At 40.9% G+C, this 22,533-nt stretch overlaps 1 protein-coding gene and 1 long non-coding RNA gene across 15 annotated transcripts in view; one reads left to right on the top strand and one right to left on the bottom strand.

The window, feature by feature from the left end:
• Positions 1–22,533, bottom strand: part of GIGYF2 (GRB10 interacting GYF protein 2) — a 75,409-nt gene that overhangs the window by 10,886 nt on the left and 41,990 nt on the right. For 4 of the 14 annotated variants that reach the window (XM_071751925.1, XM_071751934.1, XM_071751926.1 and 1 more), the window contains 13 exons: positions 17,365–17,544; positions 11,123–11,340; positions 10,863–11,025; positions 10,576–10,776; positions 9,895–10,085; positions 9,052–9,211; positions 7,227–7,393; positions 6,739–6,827; positions 5,656–5,763; positions 4,986–5,083; positions 4,404–4,504; positions 3,426–3,587; positions 1,525–1,626 (listed from right to left, as the gene is read on the bottom strand). In XM_071751925.1, the coding sequence (XP_071608026.1) occupies positions 1,525–1,626; positions 3,426–3,587; positions 4,404–4,504; positions 4,986–5,083; positions 5,656–5,763; positions 6,739–6,827; positions 7,227–7,393; positions 9,052–9,211; positions 9,895–10,085; positions 10,576–10,776; positions 10,863–11,025; positions 11,123–11,340; positions 17,365–17,544 (1,940 nt within the window). The remainder of the gene's footprint in view (positions 1–1,524; positions 1,627–3,425; positions 3,588–4,403; positions 4,505–4,985; positions 5,084–5,655; positions 5,764–6,738; positions 6,828–7,226; positions 7,394–9,051; positions 9,212–9,894; positions 10,086–10,575; positions 10,777–10,862; positions 11,026–11,122; positions 11,341–17,364; positions 17,545–22,533) is intronic. The other 10 variants (XM_071751930.1, XM_071751931.1, XM_071751929.1 and 7 more) reach the window with 9 other exon arrangements.
• LOC139799717 (uncharacterized) overlaps positions 1–22,533 on the top strand; it is a 328,047-nt gene that overhangs the window by 278,684 nt on the left and 26,830 nt on the right. The gene's annotated exons all lie outside the window — the stretch shown is intronic.

The following is a 22,533-nucleotide window of genomic DNA, read 5'->3' as shown; positions in this document are numbered from 1 at the left end:
CACTGAACACCTCTGGCAGGGTCTAACCTCAGGTGTCAATAATGTAACTGTCCAATTGAACCTTGAACCAATAGAACCTTCTATTTCTAAGTAAACTATGGCACTGAAGAGCTGCTGACTGCAAGCCAAGAAGTTATTCAGATTCCTGTAAATCACTTAAGTGTAGTTTAGTGCTAAATGCAAATGCTTCTAAGCAAGGTTTTCTTCCACTGGCTGGAGATAAAACAGTAGCCAGTGGGTAATTTGCTTATTAATCAAATTCTTGATTTGTCATATTCTCAAAAGCTTCAAGCACAACAGCACAACACCTACACAGTGTTGTAACTTGGGCCTGGAACTGAATGCATTGGACATGTGAGGTCAAGTCACAATAGCCAAGTGTCCCCAGCCCAAGTGCTGAAAAATGTCTGCTTGTTTCTTTTGCTGAGAAGTTCACTGAGGAGGCTGGAGACTGTGCCAGTCTGTTTTGTGGGACTGAAGAGACCACACACCAGGATCTCAGCTCAGGAGGCCTCACTGCCAGCCAGGCTGGGGGGAGCTCAGCACTCTCAGTACCTGAGAGAGGTGAGCAAAATCAAAGTTCATTGGCATTTCTGCCCTACCTTCCCTTGGGAAATAAAACTGGAATTACCACTAATCAAGCTGTAGGCTGCTCAGATATGCCAGGAGAGACATTGCTGAATGACAGCAATTAAAAAAAAAGAATTCTCACCCCTAGAGGATGAACAATGTTGTACCAACAAGAGGAAAAAAAATCAGCAAGATTATGAAAAGCTGGAAAACACATGGATGATATAATTCTTCTTTCCTACTCCCCAAAGCTATAGCAAGGGTTGTCTTGTTTTTGTTTGGGCATGTAACTAAAAATACTCAAAGTTCTCCAGCCTGCTGCCACTGACTTGGTTTGGGAAACAAACTCATTCGTTTGGCTCTTGCTGCTCTCACATGGCTTCCTGCTTCAAGAGAATCCAAATATTCTTCAGCATTTTCTCTAATAATTGTTTTCAGACACACATATCTTGCTGTACAGACAGCTTATTTCAAATCTTTTAAAATATCTAGAACACTGCAGAAAATCTTGCATCAAGCCTCATGGCAGCAGACTTGGGTTTTGTAAATAAAATACTATAAAAAAAACTTTGTTAGTAACAAACCAGGACAACCTGCAATTCTGTCTGCTTATAAATCTTTGTTTTGTGGATCTCATCTTTGAACCAGGTACTTCAAAGGGACAGCAAAAGATGTAATTCAGAGAAAACAATTATTACTAATTATTAAACAAACTTTGTTCCTTAAAGTGATCAATCATTAAAAAACAGAAGATAACAGACCAGAAATAAAAAAAAAATACAGGAGCTACACAATCTGAGCATTACTGTTTGCAATTCTACAGAGCAAGTAATTGATGAAAACTATGAACAGAACTGGATTCAACATTTGGCATGACATTGCATCCTAGAGAATTGAATTTCTATTAGTTATTTTTTTTATTTAGAATTCACCATCAACAGCATATTTACTAACCTTATATACTAGTCTTTTATGCAGTATTACATCAAAAGCCTTCCTGAAGTCCAGGCAGATTAAGTCTACTGCTTCACCCCTCTCAGCTCTCACTGTCATCTCCTCAAAAGAAGTTAATCAAATTTGTTAAGCATCATCTCCTCTGTATAAATCCATGCTAATAAATCAGTTCATCCCTGATTCTACAATGCCTTCCAGTATAGAAGTCAGATTCAAATATTAGACCAGTTTTTTAAAAAATACATAATACAATATTATTTTCTCTTTCCAGAGAAGTGCTTAAACTCTTTGTTACCTTTTCAAGACAGACTGCCCAGAATTAAGCATTGTGGCAATTATTCCATTAGTAACAAACTAAGATACTTGCTGTTACTGCTTTTCAATCCCATTCTGCTTCTTCCTTGTAAGTAATTATTTCCCACAAGACCACAGAAAAGGAGTCAGAATGTTTACTGTACAAATCCACAGTGGACAAAAAAAACTTTGGAATTTAATGGACATTTCTCAGAAATTAAACACAGTAGCAAAACCATTAATCTGAAATAAAAAAACCAACCCAAGTCTATTTATTTGAAGCCACCATGGATTAAACACATTGAGTTACCAGGTGAACAGCTGTAAAATTAGTTATTAAGACAAATCTAAAGCAACATACCTCAAAAGTTAAATTTTTGAGTCTGTGATTGCTTTAGTGCTACAGGAAAGCTTGAACTCAAGCAAAGGATGCTTTTCCAATGTATAGCATAAGGACTTGCTGCACACAAAGTAGATCTATTAATGGAAGGACCCACTTATTTTTAGACTTGATTCTTCAAGATACCAGGAAAGCTGAATATAAATCACACTGCAGTCTACTATAATAGTTCTTCAGTGACATAACCCCAACAATGAGTAAACTCAGGTGTAAGACTAGCTTACAACTGACAGCTTACGAAGACTGAGGAGAAACACCTGATCCTTAAGCCAGGAAAGAAGCTTTACAACTGCCTAAACATACAGAAAATATTCGAACGGACAAAACTGTTGCTTTCACCTATTATTCATGTGCTACTTCACAGGGCATTTATTGAATAACTCCTTATTCAGAAGGCTCAGCAAGCATGCTAGCCCTTATGCTTTGCATGCAGAGTGAAAACTTTCACTGTCTTTCCTTCCCAAAACACCTAACAATTCAACTTCCTTCCCTACAGGATTCAGAACTAAATGCTAGAAACATCAAGCCAATAATTTCTTCATGTCATGTTCTTGTCTGACTGCAGCCCTCACATTCATTCTCCTACTGCAACACAGATCACGCATTCATTTAAATAAATCTGCTTGTCCAAACTACATCCCTTCCTTTCACATGTACCAATGCAAGAAAATCAATCTGATGGACAGCCCAAATAATAATAATATATTGAAAAAAATGTACTAAGTTTAAAAAAAAAAAGGAAAAATAAGCTAAATATTAACCACTTTTTTCCTCCATAGCCCTCTACATTTCATCTATTTGAAACAGCTGCTCAAGCTCCACCCTACTCCAGAAAACACCTTTACCAAAGCACTAGACTGCATAAATGATGAATAAAGATTAAACATAAAATAACCAGGCAACTAACTAGAAGTCTAATATTGAAACTAAGAAGTTAGGAGGGAATATTCCAGATGGAATAAAGCCTCTCTACTCACAAACAGGAACCTATCTTGAGGTGACCCATCAAACCCCATTTCTCAGATTGCAATTTGGGCTCTTAAGTTCAAATCAGGAACAGAAGAAGAACAATTTAATATACTCACACGAAAAATATTAGAACTGTCTTCATACACACCTACCAAAGATTAATTAGACCCCACAGGATTCTTAAAGTGAGTTTTATAAAGTATTAAAATTAGAGATTAACTACATTGAGGAAACTCACTTGCTTCCTGCGGGCCAGTTCTTCTTCTTCCCGTCGCTTCCTCTCATCTTCCTGCTGCCTCCTAAGTAGCTCTTCTTGTTGCCTCCGAAGCTCCTCCTGCCTTTTCCTCTCCTCTTCCTCTCGTTTGGCCCTCATTTCCACTTCTCTCCTCTCTTGCTCTAGCTACAATTCACATAAAACTATACTCAGATGCAGGTAACGTATTCCTACACCATGTCTTAGGGCAACTCTGCTGAGATCATAGTAACAACATAACAGATGAAGCCTCTGACAAATTCTCTCCCTTCAGTCCAATTTTACCTATCACAGCTGGTTGCCTACTGGAATCAGATTCCTGAGGTAGTCTAGAAAGATTTCTGACAACTTCTGTTCTCTGACGAACACCAGTTCTCTCGTCAGTCTTTCTACATCAGCTCCTTAAAATAACCTCTAACTTTGGAAGCTAGCAGTGAGCTGCTTTGCAGTCATCATACAATAATCAATTTCAGGAAATGTACAGAATCATACAGGTTCAAACTTAGAAAAACAATTTAATACTGGAGTAAGTGCAAAACAACCCTGACAAACAGGACTCTTATGATTCCCCAAACCAATGCTGGTGAAAAGATGCAAGAATTAAGAGACTGACTACCTGCTCCTACTCAGGGTTTGGCACAACAGCTCATCACGATCTCGTTTGAAAACAAAGGTGGCTAGTGAAAAATTTTTCATCAAAAGTGTCAAACACATAACCACTACTTTAAAGGTCAGTAGTACCTCCAGCAGCAATCGTTTCCACACAGCAGTCCACAAGGATTTCATAACTGGTTTCTATAAACCATATTCTCTTTACGGTGTTTCCCATGAAAACCTAATTAAAATCACACTGAATGACCTGAAGATTGAAGAGCTAATAAACAGTCTTCCACTGGCTCAAGAAACACAGTTACACTGCAGAACAGCAATCCCAACTTCTTACAGTACGAAACAGTTTCTGACCTTTGCAGCTTTGGCCTTCTCGAGCTGCTGAAGTTGTTCTAGAGCTGGTCCCTGAGATGCAGTATCAATGGGGAGATCCCAGACACTGCTTCCTTCCCAGACTAGACAGTGAAGAAAACAAACATTGACAAGCAAAAATAAGCACATCAACAAAAACACAAGTGAAAGGGGAAAATTTTAGGCAAATATTTTATGAACTAACATTAGTCTTAATCAGCAGAAGGCCACGTTATCTTCCTGTAGAAGGAGGCTTGTCCATTACTGAAGCAAAACTGTATTTTATACAAAGTTCTACACAAGAATCAGCTGTTCAGGCTCCTCTCACCAGAGCAGAACACCTTCAGAATACAATGCTTGATCTGTTTGGATCAAGACTTTCCATAATCATAAGAAAAATTAACCACATTCTTCACAGCTCTCAAATGGATTTTCAACTGCAAGGCAAAGTAGCCTGAACCAACTGAAAACACTGATGCAGAAATAATTACCCCTAGTGTCAAAAAGGGATCAATCATCTCGAAGATGCTGGTTCTTAATTTGTGAACTCTTCTGTACAGATCTGACAGGTGCTAAGCATCTTACCTGTAGGCTGTGAAGCTGACTGCAGCTCCCATATTGAGCCAGTGTCCGGCACTGACACAGACCTTGTAACAGGTGGCATCATGTTCTGTTCAGATATTCTGTAATAGCAACAGGAAGAGTCAACATGCCACTTCCAGGGAGAGAAATGTTCTCAACACACATGAGATTCAGTGACTTGTAACAGTCTCCTTTCCTTCCACACCTCTATTTAAAACAAAAATATGATGGGGACAATGCCACTTGCTTGCAGAGTTCTTGTTCACCTCATCCCTGCTGCCAAGCCAAGGGCTAAGCAGGCTCCTGCTGCAGTTCTACTTTTGCTGCACAAGCAGAGGTGTTCTGGCACTGCAGAACTCCATTAGGAAAGCTACTCTGCTACCAGCACCACAGATCTGTCAAGAAGTATGATTTCAACTACAAGATGCCGTAGTTTAAACTCCTTGTTTTCACTGATATTCTTTGAGGTCCATATATGAATGTCTGTAGATAATTACTACATATACGAAGTATTCGACACACGATGACTCCTTCATTTTCACACAGTCTTTAAATTGTCTAACACAAATATGAGCCAGCTTGAACAGGACAGATCACTGACAAGATTGTAATTATCATTATAGACAAGTTAAGGGTATAGAAAGAAAAATATTCAGAGTCTGGGTTAACTCACCTCATCTTCAGGGCCTGGAACTGTTGCAAAAGGATAGCAAGCTGCTGCTGCTGCTGGGATGAGAGGGCTGCCTTTTGCTGCTGAGCCAGCACCTGTGCATATTGTTGCCTTCAAAAGAGAAGCAGAGAATCACCAACATTTGTTTATTTGCTTATTTACATAACACCCAAGCTGCAGGAGCTGTGGACAGACTCATGCTCCAGGACTAAGCCCACTGATCTCTGTAACATCCAGCCTAAATACTGGGAAACCAGAGTGGGGCCCTGGAATGAATCCAAATACAAGATTACAACAAACTGGCCCCCCAACAAACTGTTGGTAAACAGTACAAAATTTTTTTGACTTGTCAACTGATTATTGCTGTCCATTGTTTCTCTTGTAAGACGTGCAACACTACTTCTCTTTTTGTATAGATTACAGAGATTGCTCAAATTAATCTGGCTTTGATGACTGTGCTCCTACAGAAATCAACCTCTCCTCAAAATGTAAAGGCATTCCCTTTGATATACAGGGGCAGGCTCTTGCCACATCAAATCATAAGCTGACATTCACTATTCAAAGATCAGAATCATGGCACACGCTTTCAGGACCCCTTGAAGAGCTAGTCTTAGCTGACTGCTTGCTTTTCTCCAAAACAAGTTGTTAGCCAAAACTGAACAACTGACAACAATAATGGATGAAAACCTGCTTTCTTCAGCAGTTACCTTCCACTGATCTTCAAAAATCTAAGCAATCAGACCAAACCTAAGCTCTGTCTTCTCCGTCTCCAGTTCAAAACACACGAAGCCCTCCCTTGACTCCAAAGCATTCAAACTGCATTACAAGGGATTTGGTTTGACCATAACAGCTCCCTGCAGGGCAGGTCTCACCAAAGTAGCTATGCAATGCATTGAAAAACTGAGGTAGCCACACTCTGCCCTAACCCTGCTGCCCATCGAGCCTCTGGTGCCTGAGGAAGCTATTGCTGCTGGAGGTGAAGCACTCCCAGCTCCACTGCCCAAAGAAACAATGACAAGAACATGAATCCAGATGATTAAGTATGCCGAGCAGACACTGGAAGAGCTCTGGAACTGAGAGTCTTACTGTATTAAAAGGTGCTGATACTGGAGGTGCTGCATTTGGATCAATGCCAACTCTTGCTGTCTAGTCAACCGCTCTTGGTCCAGCTCACCCTGTTTCAGAAAAAAATATTAAAACAGATAAGTCATATTTCAAATGCAAGCAACAGAAAAGCTGCATTCTGAATTGGAAAGACAAATAAAACAGAAAAACATCTAGACACAGTTCAATATTTACAAACAAAGCCTGTAGGATGGTGACTGTGAAGTACACCACACTTGTACCACAAGACAAAGTTTACCAGGCACAGGCACAGCAAACCAAACATTTCTAAATTCAGTGTCTGTTCTCTTAAAAAGGTAGTTTAACACAGGGTGTTGAAAACACAAGGTGTTCCAAGCACAACTCTGGTGCTTGAAACACCTGAAGTTCCAAGACCCAGTTGAAATGTGAACAGTTCAATGTGCATTTGTTACAGGGCTATTTGAATACTGCAATTGTCCCATAATTACCAGATGTGGAAGTGGTGCTGGACCTGGAGTGAAGGGAACCCTGCCCCACATTTTCATGATGTCCCCAAGGGGCTGGAAAGTCTCATCACAGGCTCTCTTAACCAACAGTGACATGGTGAAGTACCCAGCCTGGAACCACTCTGCCATCTCCTGATTACTGAAAGGACCTGAAATAACACCAGCCAATACACATGAGAGAGAGGGAAGTGAGGCCAAGTTGAATATACTGGAAACAAAGAGCAATGTGTTTGCTAAAATAACATAGTACCCAGCAGCAAACCTTCTGTCTGTCTCATCCACTTGTCTGGACAGACACCAGTCCAAGGCTGGAGGGTCAATGCATCTATCAAGACCTTTACAGTGGCTCCAGCATTCCCCCAGATGCCTACTGTCTTGCCTTCAAATCAGAGCGATTTACACACTTCATGGAAGTTCTACTTCTGGGACTTAGGTAGATCCATCCACCTCTGAGTGGAAGATTACATTTTTTAAGATAACGAGGAAGTGAGCTTCTCTTTCCATTCCCATAAAGCTGCATTTCTCTTCCTCTTTTTCCTAAGATTTCAGCCACTCCCTTCAAAGGAGGACTCCTATACTCATTTTACATATCCAAATGGACAAAGCCAGTATGAACAAGAGGTTATTTGTCAGAGAAAGAACCACAAGAATACAAGTTTTCCAAAATATCTGCTGAAAAGCCAGACTGTTCAGTAACTCCCTGCCTTCTCCATAAGAAGTATTTTTAGAAAGTAATTGCTCCCAGAGAATATGCAACCACAATAGGTATCCCCCCCGGAAAAGTTGTGGGAATATGGACCTTCTGGAGGTCACACTTAAGGAAGTACTTACTCCAGTGAAAAAACTGTCTGACTGTCACAGAGCAATAAGCATCCAGCAGCAGCTAACATAGTTTGAAGCAGAACGGGCAAACAAAACCACTTTCCAGTTAATACCCTTTAAACTTAAAGGGGTGAGAAGAAAGCCCTAAAGATAACACCTGCAGACAAGACACTGGCATGGATCCCACAAATAACACCCCTACAAGCCCTCTCTGGAGCTGGCAGCTGAGGAAGTCATTCACGCTAAACAGCATCACTAAATACTAATTAGTTACTACAGCAAGTAAGGAAGTTGCTGCTTAATTGCATTTTTGGGAGGGAGGTAAACAGCTGCTAAAACAGTGCCAAGACCTTCAGCAGGAAAGTACCTTCTGAAAGCAAAGGTGCAAGTATCCATATGAAAGGCATGAGTCCAACTGTCATTGCAAGAGATTTGAAATGTCTCAAACAAAAACTGCAAGCATGAAATAACTGGTATTATACAAACTCATCATGCAAGGGCTGCAAGTACAACATAAACTAAGAATATGCATGGACACTTCCTTGTGAAAACTTGTTTTCTCTTTGCTCTAGATTCTAAGCAAGTTGCCTTTCCCTGAACACTGTCTTCAGGCTGAAGACTAGAAAAATGAGGATTCTGCAACAACCTACTGAATGGTCACATTCTTGTTTTGTTCCCACAGTTATCTGAAAATCTGAGCAAACACTGGCATGAAAAACAGGTTTTACTCTAACCTCAATCTACAGAAACATGAAGTGACAGCAAGCCTTATCCACAATAATGTTTAACTCTGGACGTGAGGCATGCTGAGCTGATGGGGGCAGTGATGGATAAAAGATTCGTCTTCAAAATCCAGTTGTAGAGTGGCAAATCCCCTGTGCTGCTTTTGTAAAAATGCATGTTGGTATCTGTTGGTGGTCATTTTGTGAAGAACTCTTAATGGTTCTGTGAAACAAAAGAGGAAGTGTAAAGGGCACAGACCTACCCTGAATTTCTCCTTGTGGATCTTTGTAGTACCACTTCTGCATGGCTTCATGGAACAATGGCATAGAGGAACCCTTTGCTCTGTGCTCTTGAATTTTTGCTGCTAGTCTTTCATCATCAAGGGCACTGTCTTGTAGGTATGCCACCATTTTCTCTGCTTGCTACAGAAGACACCAAAACCAGGCAAGGAATACAAGAGGTTAGCAGTGGGCTAACAGATCTGCAAATGAGCCCACCAAACACAACCACCTTGTACCACCCAGTGCTCAGACGTGTACTAGGAACTACAGGTGACCTGAGGACTGGCGTAGCTGCACCACAAACGCTGAGCTCAGTCCACCACCTTGTCAGAATCGGGAACAAGCACGGTAGACTTGATTAAGTAAAGCTTTAAAAAAAACTTGCCAGGAAGGTACCACCCAGTATTACTGGTGAGAAATAAAACAGGTATAGGACCACTAGTATGAAAAATGCTCCACATCCCAGCATACAGGAAACTTCCCTGAACACAGTATGCCTTTTGGTTTTTTAAACACATTGGGCATACACGGTTATGGATGCTAAAGGCAAACAGCAAGGTTACTTGACAGTGGTCGTAAGTACAGTGATCTGAAGCTCTTGAACACTGGCTACAGTACCCTTAATCAGAAAAATACTATACAGGCTTGAATTATTTTCAAAAAAAAAAAAAAAAACAAGAGGGAAGAAAACCAGCTTTCAGTATACATTAGAGTGGAGTGCAAAGTTTCAGCTGCATTTTTGGTTTTATAGGCTTCAAGTATTTTTCACATTCCACATTCCTTCAGTCTGACAATTGTCACCAAAGGAATTCGAGAAATTTTACCTGCTCTAGGTGTTTGAGGCCCTCTTCATCATCTGGGTCAGTGGGAATGTTGCCCATGCCTGGAGCAGCTGTAACAGGTGTTTGAACTGGTCGCAGAGCAGGATTTGAATTGGAAACGGGAGGAGAAAGATGAGCAGGAGAAGCTGTGTCTGCAGAAATCTGTGGCAAAGGTTGAGCAACAGAAGCCAAATCTAAAGAAAAAATGTTAAAGTTAATTCATTATCTTTAGCATAAATTAAAATTACTTCTAAGAACTTATTGCAGAAAACACTCGACAGCTCAAAATTAGCACCGAAGCAAAAGTCTTTCCACATCTTCCTGTAGGTATGACTGAACACTTGGTACTGTTACCAACACTGGCATCCAACCTAACTTGAAGGAACAAGCAGCAGAAAACTCAGCACAATTCAGCAGAGTCCATTCCCTGTACATTTGTCCACACTGCTCTGCTCTACTACCACGAGGCACATCCGAAACTACCTCATGTTTCTCTAGACTGTGGTGTGAAGTACCCTGTACTGCAAGCATCTGAAACAGTGTTATCCAACAAATCTTGTATTTACAGAGGAGTTGAATTTCAGTTTTTCATCACTATAATCCAGTCCTTGACTCTTAAGAGAGACCAAGACCAATCATGACAAGTCATGGAAACTTACTAGATTTATCTATGAAGTTTATTACCTTCCCCTCTGTTGGACGTTTTGGCTGGTGGTGTGCTCTCTGTTCGATTCTCTTTATCTTCTGTTTTTTCCGTTCTTTCCGGCACAGACTCCTCCTTCCTTTCAAAAACGCTTGCCTGCAGTGGGTCTGGAGGCTGGGATTTTGGTGGGGTGTCTGACCTGGCAGCTGGTGAAGATGTTTGGGCTGCTTCCTCTGCTGCTTCTGTAACATTGCATGATTCTACGTAACTGAATTAACAGAAATTCCACACTGCAGCATAAAATAGATGCATGAGAAGTCCCTCTTACCTGCCACTACTCTATCTGTTTTCTCCCCCTCTTTCTTGGTGTTCTTTTCATGGTCTTTGGCTTCTTCATTGTGGCTCCCTTCAGAGTCAGATCTTTCTTCACCCTCCTCCACAGGTCGGAAGTCCATCTCCTGTTCCTCAGGGATTGGCTCCTTCTGCACCTTCTACAAAGCCAACATAATCAATACAGAATCATAACCCACCAGACGTAACAGCCCATTTTCGCAAAGAAGCGAACAAGGTGTGGAGACAGCTTTTCACCTTTAAAGAGAGAAATGCCCCAGATGAGTCAAATGTTCCCATTTCTTCTTCTGCATCTTCTAAGCACCACTCAGGGAGACTGTCCCTGTCGTCATCCATGCTCCCACTCCCACACCGGACTCGTCGATAACCCCGTTCATCATCTCGCTCCCGGAAATCAAACTCGAATCTCCGCCGTCGCTCCATGTGCTCTCGCCAGCCTGCGGAACGAGGGCCGTCTAAGGCAGGGGGAAAGCAACTTTACAAAACAGTCCCAGGGGCAGAAGCTCATTTGGAAGGGTGAGGGGTGGGTGAAGAGATGACCAACCATGACAGACACTCAAAGGCCCTGCAGGGTACAATCCACCTGTGAACAGGCATCTTACAGACAAGGGAATGAAAATCAGTATCTTACCTTTAAGCAGAAGACTTTCAAATACTGTCCTCTGTCTGTCCCACTATAAATTGCATTGTAAGTATTAAAAAAATCATGTAAAGCTAGGAAAGATGGCCTACCTAATCTAAAACACATTGGGGCACCAAAATAAGACAAGTGACACTAGATGCTGACCGAATTTACCAGTCACCATCAACTTAAATTTTTTTTGGCATCTTTATATGTTAAAGGTTCTGTATTTTCTTTCAAGCAACCTGAAAAAGTCTCACAAGCCACTCATGCTTTTACCCTCCTACCCTCAGTGACATTTTTGTGCATATATCATCATCTTTGGAAGTATGTGAGGAACAGACTGACAACTCTTCAAATACCTCATACCGGAATACGGCAACTCAGAATGCTAAGAAAGAAAGAAGGGAAAAAGTTCAAGCATAAAATTTACTTTACCTTTCTTTCTCATCTATTTCGAAGACATTTTCTTTAAGCCAAGCTTAAAATACTGTCTGCAGTATTATTATTTAAACTGTAAAGAACTTGCTGCTGTGGAAAACAGTTGGGTGTGAAAGGATTGTAAACAGCTTTCCATCTGGAAAGGTGCAAAGCAAAAAAGAAAGCACCTTAGTTTTTCATGACTTTTAGTAGTGGCTATGGTCTTTTCTGATGAAAAAATTCTTTCTTTGGTCTCAGAATTAGTGCAAGCAGTGCAGTCTCACTGTTCATCAAAAGGCTATCAAAAATGTCCCAGTATAGAGCACAAACTTCCATTTGCTTCGTATGAATGAGGAATGTTTCCACATCAACCCTAATAATACCCTAAGTATCAATGTCAACCACGCAACTCCATCTTTGTGTTACAAAGTTAGTTGTTTATAAGGCATAACTAGAACTAATACTTTTGGAATGCAGAAGTGTCAAATCAATGTTCTGATTCAACCTTTTTAATGTCATTAAGGAGAGAAATAAGGCACACTAAGCTTGCACTCATCCCATCTTTTCTACCTGCTTTAAAGTAGTTCTTAATACCTCAGGCCTATTGTGTCAACCTCTTCTTCACCAGTAACTTCTCAAAGAATATGTAAGCAAAAATAAAGGCTCACTGAACAAAGGCTCACTGAAGGCACGTGAATGGAATAAGTACTCCAGAGAGTTCAAGCAAGAACCATTTCATGCAGCCTCTTGCCTGCATCCTGCCCTGAGCACCGTTTTCCCCAGAGCCCTGGCCTCCAGCCCAGTGCCAGCTGAAGAGGTCCAGGTTTCTAAGGGCTTCTTTTTGAGCAAGTCATACATACATGAACATCATGTTAAAATGCTATTCCATTTTAAAAGAACAAAAATATCTCTGGAAGCAACCAGCAACTAAGCAGGACAACAAAGTCTACCTGAACAGAAGAGTCTGCTGCTGAAAGGGCAGCAGAAAGCAAAGGTTCTTTCCCCTCCCCCCCGTCAGAAATAATCAAACCCAGGACTTCCCTTGGAATCACAGACTCATAGAATGTCTATCGAGTCCAATCTCCCTTCCACAGCAGGGTCACCCAGGGCAGGCCACACAGGAACACATCCAGGTGGGTTTGGAAAGGCTCCAGAGAAGTAGACTCCAGAACCTCTCTGAGCAGCCTGGGCCAGGGCTCCCTCACCCTCACAAGAAAGAAGTTTCTCCTCTTGTTGAGATGGAACTTCTTGTGTTCTAGCTTCAACCCATTATTCCTTGTCCACCACAAAGAGATTGGCCCCTTCTTCTTGATACCAACTCCTCAGATATTTATAGACATTCATAAGATCCCCTCTCAGCCTTCTTTTCTCAAGAAGAGAATCAGAGGGCTTTCTTAAGGCATAACTTAAGGTTTAACTGGTTTAACACAGGTTTAACTGTGAGAGGTTGCTGACCACCAGACTGCATTACTGACTAAAACCACTGGCAGACATCTCCTCAGCAATGTCCCTGTCAGGTCTCCCAGTATGTGGAAAAACAGTTATGTCCTGAAACTGGCAATGCCATATCCTATATCCTACAAACAGATTAATCTCTCTGGCCTGTTTATCATCCTGGGGCTTGCAAACAGCTGAGCAGATTTTCTTCTTTCATATGGAAGAACAAAATTTAGTCTAAAGAACTTGCTGTGCAGCAGCAAATGGCCATCTTGAGGCACTGAGAAAAACTTCCATTATTTTTACACAGTTCACATCCTCTCACTTTACAATGGCACCCAGACACACAGGTTTGAAGGTGGATTCTAAATGGTTTGGGTTTTGCAGGTATCTGCTAGGTTCAAATTAAGAACTTCAGAAGATTGCTTACCACACCATCTGCTTTCAAATGTTCAGTCACACAACCTCCTTTCTTTTGGCCAGTCCATGTAGCTCTGAAAGTGTGTGGGCCAGAAGAGTGAAGAGGAGCACTCATACCCTCTTTATTTCTTAATAAAAAGAAAAGACTCTAAAAGCCTGGCTAGAATAGAGTGAGCAATTCAGGTGTGAAGAACAGGGCTACCAATCTTTAAAATAAAATCTTAAATTCTTCCCTGAAGCTTTTTCTAATCAACCGTTAGAACACAAACATGGATTTAAATTCAGTCCTGTAGTACCGTTAGGCACCAGCTATATGATCAAGATTCCAAGGTAGAAGTAAATTTTAAGCTGTATTTACCCCTTGCAATAGTCTCAATTATTAATAGCTACTTATACCTTTAAAGCTATATCCTCTAATTCAGAAAGTTGCAATGTACACTGAAACAAAGATCAAGAAATGGTACACATTTTACTTTTTTGACATAATAGTTTATGAAACTGACTTTTATTTTGCTCAATTTTAGAGCAAGATTCAGCTGAATGTGTATTTCAGCTGCTTTACGATAATCAAGCAGCACAAAGCTCAATAGCAACAAAGTAACAAGTCTTACAATTCCCAGCAGTTGATTCTGAAAATGGAATGCACCAAGATGAATTTGAAAAGCTTTTCAAAAAAGCATCAATGAAAAACTGAGTTTGCAGACTCTAAAATGTACTTCAGGAAAAAAAAAATATCTTAAGATGCTTAAGCAAAGTTAAAAAATCATACCAAAGAGAAATTTTAGGCAAGAAGAGGTGGTTCCTATTCCTTAAGGATGACTTTGTAAGAAAAAACCAGAAGAGCCAGAGCCAAGTTTAGAGACCAGAAGAGCTTTGTGTCTCTGATAAATTTGCTCTGCAAATTTAAAGGCCAACCACTGTATGAATGGAGGAATCAGGAGAAAGATGGGGCTTTTTAGGTAAGCAGTCATTAATTATTTTTTTTAATGGCTAAACGCATCGTTTTAAAAACCAAAAAACAAACGTTTGAATGAGCTGGTGAATTTAAAGCTGTGGTCACACTCCTCTTAAAGACAGTTAACCCTATCTAACAATCCTTTTTCACATTTGCAATAGCAGCTGTACCACATCTACCCAGAGTAATGAGCAAACCAACTTCTCCTTTGCATAAACCAAGGAAAGATGGCTGCTCATCAGACCTTAATCCTTACCAGTAGGAAAAGTAGAAAAGCACATAAGCTTTCACTGGAGAAGCTTAGTGATGCAATCCAGACATTTTTATGCTGCAAAACTAGACAAGGATACATTCTTCTAAATTAAGCAACAGAAGGGAAAAAAAAGCATTAGGCTTCTGTATTTTAAGAAGTCTGACCAGTTTGCTTCTTCACTTTACTCAGAAGATCCCTCACTTCATCTGAGGCCCAGACATTTAAGAGGAGAAAGTGTAAACACTGTGGACACATGAGATCCCTTCAGCTATGCCAAGAGAGTTAACTTTAGCTACAGTAAACCAGACCACAGAATCTGCTAAACTGTACTTGGGGGCACAAGACACAAGACTGCTTCAGCAGAAGCAGTCTGTCCTCTCAATCCTTTGTGCCTATTAAAAAAGGCACAAAGTGAGCAATTTAGGTCAACCATCCTGCAGTAAAAACACAGCTGAAGGAGCAAGAGGAATTCAAAAGCTGGAAAAACAATGATCTGTGGGAATCAAAGTATTCTTTGCTTAACAACAGAAGAAGATAAACTCAAGCCTGACAACTGCTATGATCATCTAAACTGTTCTCACCCAAAAGTAAAAACTAAGCTGCATACAATCTGGTAGGGAGGATGCATAGCCAAATGAAAGGAAGGTCCAGTTAAACAAATGACACCAGTACTCTGAAGACATTTCTCTATTTTTAGCAGGACACATGATTAGTACTATTACCTAACAGCAAAATAAGTACAAAGAAGCAGTTTAAGCCATGCCAAACTGAGTTAAACTCATTGTTTAAAGCAAGAATGTGATTAAAACTATTTTGATGGCCCTGTGGCTACTACTAACAGGAGAATTCAAATGCTGTAAGCTCAGACTATCCCTAAGTTAGCAACTTCTCTGCAGATTCACACAGGTCTTAGAACAGACTTTTTATCCCATCTGTGAAAACTAACTTGAAAGTGAAGTTGTTAGCTGTCGACTCCAGTGAACATTCAAATAAGCAGTAATATTTCCTATGATGGAAGTACAAGGAATTTTCAAAACCTTCCTCAGAACATTTTCCAAACAAGTTCAAGACACGAACTCCTGAACTTTAAGGTCCGTGCTTCCTTTTAAGCTAAAGCATGCAGGCTTGTATTTTTAACACACTCCTCTCTGGGTATCATGCTGCATCTGATCATCATGAGGTACTATTGTAGCTGGTCCAATGTCATCTCAACTAACTAACAAAGCAGCAGTGTCTGATGAACAATCATGACCAAACACTGGGGGAAAAAAAAAACAAAACTATGTTCTTCAAAATTTGCCCCTCAGCCCTGCTCTGAATAGAAAACATCTGACAATAAATCCAGTTGTGGGCTCAGTGCTAAACTGTAGTACAAACCAACAATTGTTTGAGGGCAGAGTAATATCTAGCTGTGGTTAGGAACAGAGGTGATTGATCACAGCCACTGAAGCACTGAAAGTCCTTTGGGATGTGGAAAAGGGAGACACTCATTGTAAGAAGTGTGACTCTCTAGAATTGAAGAAAAGAAATTGTCCACCTCAGCCTCTAAAATGTACCATGCTTCCTCTGCTTCCCTATGAAAATATAATAGTAGAGAAGATGCAATTCTCCCTTGCCTTCCCAAGAGCCTTGTGCAGCCAAAAGACACCCAAAAACAAGGTCCCACAACAGGGATGACTGGCTTGTAGGATCTTTTCCAAGCAGTAAGAAAAAACAAGTTTCAACCTCAAATACCAAGCTCTGCATTTCTCCTGCAACTTGGGCAATGCAATGCTGGAAAGCAAGTGAACCAGATGGACTTTGTCACGCCAGGGAAGAGGAGTGACACCAAACAGATGTCTGGAACTTAGCAAGAAAAGACTTCATGTAACTAACTAAAAGATGCACAGAACAACGTATTTTTAGATTTTCAAAGGATACCTCTTGGCACTGCAAAGACATTTGAAAAAGTATAGAGGCCAACCACCTGCACGGTTTAGCAACAGCTTCACTGCCCAACCTTAGATACACACCCTCTCCCCTCAGCACCACAGCAATAGAGGAACAAAAGCCTCATGTCATCTGGCAACTACACACCTGAAGCACAACACACATATGTGAACACCTGAAAAAATATTATTCCCTGAATATGTTAGGACATTGAAGACATTAAAAAGATAGCAAAAGGCACATAATTCTGTGCTAATCTTTTTGGGACCCAGAGCCCCCTGTATGCCAAAACAGTATGCATTGCCCCAAGCCTCAGGAACCTTACCTATTTTTGCCATAAACTTCATGCCAACCTCCCTTTCTTCATCTTTCCCTGTGTCCTGATTCACCCACTGCCCTTTCCCTACAACCACAGCTACATTTTTCTCCAGATCTCCTCTCACCTGGGCTGTGAGGGCGCCAGCGCTCACCATCCCTCCGTGACCCAGCCAGTCTCCAGCCTCCGTCATCATCTTCCCCATTTTGTTCCTCCCTGAAGATGCGCCAGTTCTCGCTCTCAGAGCGGATAAACTCATGCTTCCTCCCCGTTGTTGCTGCCCCACCTTCCTCAAAGTTTGGTCTCACTGCAAAGAAAACACATGCCAGTGAACATGTGTCCTGACTTTTAGGAACCTAGAAAGAAAAAGGTTGAAATCTTGCTCCTTTCGAGGCAAAAATGCATCAGAGGTAAGTGGTGATAGAAACCTAAGAGAGGAATGGAAGTTCATGGAAGGAAAGATACGACAGAAAGAGATTTAGGAAATCCCTCCATGTTCCCGCGTACCTTAGGATGGAAAGACTGAGAAAAACACACAGAAGAAAGCAAAGCATACAAGAAATTATGACCTTGATAGGAAAGACAGAGGAGGAAAAGATGAAGGTTCAGGCGACATAAGGAAGTGTAAGGGGAGAGAAGCTGAAGTGTGCAGATAGAAAGAATGAACTGCAGTATCATACTAAAGGAAAATGAGAATACAGGGGACTGTACACATCACACACATCTTATTTAAACCAAAGACTATTTACTAATTCTGTAATAAAGAGTATGAAATCTATATACTTAATCCAATACCATGTACAGCATTAGGAAAGACTGAAAATTCAAAGAAGGGTTAAATAAGAGAAATCACAGTAGTGTCAATATTGTCCAGTGAATCCATCTTCTGGAGAGCCAAGGCCAGCAGTTAAGAGATAGAACCAACTATGTTTGAGCTCAAGAATGAGTCTATCAGAAATCTAGGGATGAGATCATCTTTCAGTTCCTAATTTACATTGTGTTTAAAGTAAACCAGAAAATCCTCCAGTACTTAAGAACAACACTGTCACAAAAAGATCAGTGTAACTATGGAGCTACAGTGACACCACTTGGCTATTACTATTAACCAGTATCAACCTGAAACTGTGTGGCTACCTATAACAAGATTCCTGGGGCAGAAAGGGACATGAAGGATTTAGTTTAAGAAGGATAGGGGATTGTATTCCCCTTCCTTCACCTCATGTAGCTTTTTCAGTCAGTGAAATAATGAGGAAACAGAGTACCTGAAATTCTATGGCATCTGATTGATTATTCTTCCTACATGCAGATACTGCAACCTGGAGACAGAAAACATGCCCTGTCTTTGGACTTTGCATGTATCTTGGAGAAAAAACATCTCTTCTCCACCATCTCAAAACACTGGAGGGAAGAAAAAACCCACAACCTTTCTCTTTCTCCAGCTCAATCTTCCCCATGTTTTAGGGAGGTACTATAGTAAGAGAGTATAGGTGGAATTCAGTGCAGAGTACAAAATCCAAGATGCTTCCCATTTCTCAAGCTTCAAGTTCACATGAAATTCTTTTACTACTGTGACAGAAAACAAGTTTCCACAGAAATTCTCGTGATGACAGGGCCCTTGAGCTTTCTAGTAGACAGGAGAGGCAGGAAAAAAACCCAGGTTTAAGATTAGAGTCTTCTCAGTAACTGTTTGAGTGACTACAGGTAGACTACTGCAGAACCTCAGGAAGGTCAAAAATAGCTTCCTCTTATGTTTTTTCTAGATAAAGAAAGAGCTACAACACATTGGCTAACCTAAAGTACATCAGTATCAACAGCTATGAGATCTTATACAACCCAGATATACATTTACTTCACCAAAGGAGACATGTGCCCAGAGATCACTTCTGTACTTGCTGGGCCTTGAGAAAAAAGATTTTTAAATGGAGTATTTTGGGAAGTCTCTGATGATACCGGCTCAGAATAGAACAAAACTGCTAGACATTCAGCTCCTTTCCATCTGCTAGTGCAATGTCAGCAGACTTTCTTATCTGGAATGGATAAATCTTTGCAGAAGAAGGTCAACAACATTCTCTTTTCCCATGCTTCAAAGAAAATAAAGCAAGACAACAAGCCAGACAGAAGATATAACTCTGGGAAACGTAGGTGTTTTTTTAATTTTAGGTCTCTGAAAATGTCATGTAGAAGAATGAAGAGGAAGTGCAGGGAAGCCTGTCAGTATTGATCCTGGGATGGGCTTCACAGAGGAGACAGAGCTACAGAGAAAAGTCAGCTGAAAGTAAAACACACAGGGATAGTGGCCCAGGAAAGAGCTGCAAGCCAAGAGATGAGATCAGCCTGAGACCCAGATGATAAGGAATATGCTTCATTCTTTCTGAACTTAAGAAAATTCCTTTTATTCTCCAGCACAAGGCACTTGTTTTTCCTCTCTACAACAATTGCTGACAGAAAAGTTCTTCAAATTGCTATTCTGTGACTAGAAAAGCATTAGAAATGTATCTATTCACAGCTATTACCTGACACCAATTCAGCAACTTTAATTTGAAATATATTAGACTCTAAAAATTAAGAAAGATTTCTTTCCCTTGTTATTCATTTCAGTTAAGATTCTGGAGACTGCTCTTTACCACTGGCAAATTAACAGCTCACAGGCTCCATTCTGCTCTTCCAAAAACATTTTGGGAAAAAAAATAAGTTAGCTAAATAATACTGTGAAGCTTACTTTGCTAATTAATATTCCTACTTTCTTAGCCCCTCTGCAAATGTATACATGCTATAGATATACCCAAGACAACTCAGGTTTGCTTAGTCCTTAAGGTAGCTGGTCCTGCTCCCCAGACCCGATCTATCAGAGACAGCTTTTGTATTCTGAACTTGCAAAAAACAGCAGCCCTGTTTGCTGCTGTGGGGTTGGAAGCACACATCTCTACATCAAATGTTGTATGTCAAAATCAGACAGCACCCCTCCTCTGATTTTAAGTTCCTCAGCATTAGAAGTCTGAGAAACAAGAAAAGAATCCATCATGAGGGGTCAGTATTGTATTCTTCTAAGGATAGTAGCTGAAGCCTTCCTAAACAGAACAGCATTCCAGTGTCCTGGACCCACCAGTCACAAGTCAAGGATTAGGGGAAAAAAAAATAAAATAAAAATCAGGCCACCCAAGTGACAGAAAGTCTGTGAAAAAACCTGTGTACAGGTATACTCCTACAGCTTACGTATAAATCCACCACTTCCAAAGCCCTGGCATATTGTCTTTGAAAACTGTTCTTAGACTAGAGAACACTCTGCTGCAATGACTTGGGTCAAAGAGTCACGATTTGGCGATGTTTTCAGTATGAAAAAAAATGAAAATGCAATCTATGGTTTTGCCTTAGACTAATTGACTGAACTTCCTGAAGAGAAGGAGCAGTAAAAGGGCACCTCTGTTCAAGCCTGTCACACAGCCAGCAATGGTGTTTACAGAAAACTTCAGATAGCACCTAGTGGTATCCAGCCAAAAAAGCTTACAGCAACCCTGAGCTAAGGAGAGACCAACCCCACCAGCAAGCCTGGGATTCTGGGACCGAGCCCCATGGCAAAAGGTTTATGAAGAGGATTGACAAACAGAATGGCAAAAACTTCTGGCCTCTGTGCTGTCAGCCCACATTGCCTCTGACATGCTCACAGCTGCAATGACTGACAGCCATCCTGCTCCTCCTTAAGAGAGGAAAAACTGGGAGAGTCTACTAAGTGCCTGCTCTCTTCCTTTTGCTGCAGGCTACACAGGTCTCAAAAGAGATAAAAAGGGAAACTATTGCAGCTAGTGGTTTCAAAAGAATTTGAGTAGCTTTGCCTATATGTATAATTTGTAGTTTGTTTTACAGAAGAATAAAACCACAGAGCCTTAAGATGATGTTTCTAAAGAAGGACCACCTTCTCATCAGGACAGTATTTGACATGCTAGGGACTGTTGCCTATCGTAGGCATGGTGACCTGGTTCAGGAACAGCGAGCTCCGTCCATCTGCTTGCAGACACCAACGTGGTGGACAGCAAATGGCATTTATTGAAGCGTGTTACAGCATTATATAGCTTGGGTTTACAACGTCACTTCCGTCTGCTTACATCATAAGCTAAACGCTACTGGCTATTCCCTGTCTTTCCGCACAGCGCGTTATCTTCCGGTCACCAGACCCTAACTACCCACAGGACACTACAGGAACACACACACCATGAAGTGACTTACTTGTAACCAAAGTGACAGAAATCAGAAATTCTAGTAATTCCTACATCTAGCTTTGCATTTTCTTTCTCTGCATAAAAATCACAACAGTAGGTCTCAAAGACAGATATCACTCCGGATTTTTCACTCGGTTGACCCTTACCCACTATCACGAGCTTGGGTGAACCAGGGAATTAACAAGAGAGTTTAATTCCATGCACGCACCTGGAAACCACTTACTGTAGCTACTCCATCTGCTTCATGGTAGCGTTAGATTTTCATTGAATCAGATTAGCAAACCTGTGACCGGACACTGTAGGCTTTCTACAGCACAAAATATGGCTTGTAAAAAAATACAGCTTGTTAAAAAAAAAAAAAAAAAAAAAAAAATAATCCTACTTGTGAATAAAAGAGGCTGTCTGGAGAGTAGTTCAACTGTGCTGCAGTCTAGAGAGAAGGGTCAAGGGCGAGTCACTTTATCCTGTCACAGTGGTGGGAGTCCCCTTGCACAGCAGCACTTGCCCTGGTTCTAAAGGTCACACTATGCCTATCACAATTTTCAGTGCTGTGCCCAAACATGTATTAGTGTTCCATACTAATGAAGCAAAGAATTAATGTTTTGCAGTTTAGGATTGGGAGGAAGGTTAAAGAAAAAAAAAAAAAAGAAAAGCGCGAGGGTGGATTTTGTTTCCTAAGCAGGAAAGTCTACATTAATAATTTTCCCAGCAGGCCTTCAGCAGTTTTACTGCAAACAACCAGTCTTTGTTTCTCAGATCCTCTTACAACTGACGTTCAATCAAAGCCCTCACATCAGCAGCTCACCAAGGGGAAAAAAAAAAAAAAGCGTGAAATACTACTGCATTACAAAGCTGCCCTCAGAGAGCAGCACGCTGACCACTCTGCATGGTCCTTCATCTGAAACATCTTCCCTAAACAACTTTTTAATCATTTGATAAGTGAAATACCTTCAGGGCAAAGTTTCCTGCACAGAATCAGCAACCCACCTAATCTGCACCGTTTCATTCTGAGGCTTTAGCAAATCCTGTCATTAATTCCCTGTTTTCACAAAGGAGCAATGTGGATATGAACATAAGGGGCC

The sequence above is a fragment of the Heliangelus exortis genome, chromosome 9 (assembly GCF_036169615.1).
Source record: "Heliangelus exortis chromosome 9, bHelExo1.hap1, whole genome shotgun sequence".
NCBI classification, from domain to species: Eukaryota; Metazoa; Chordata; class Aves; order Apodiformes; family Trochilidae; genus Heliangelus; species Heliangelus exortis.
This window is presented reverse-complemented; position numbering and strand designations above follow the sequence as displayed.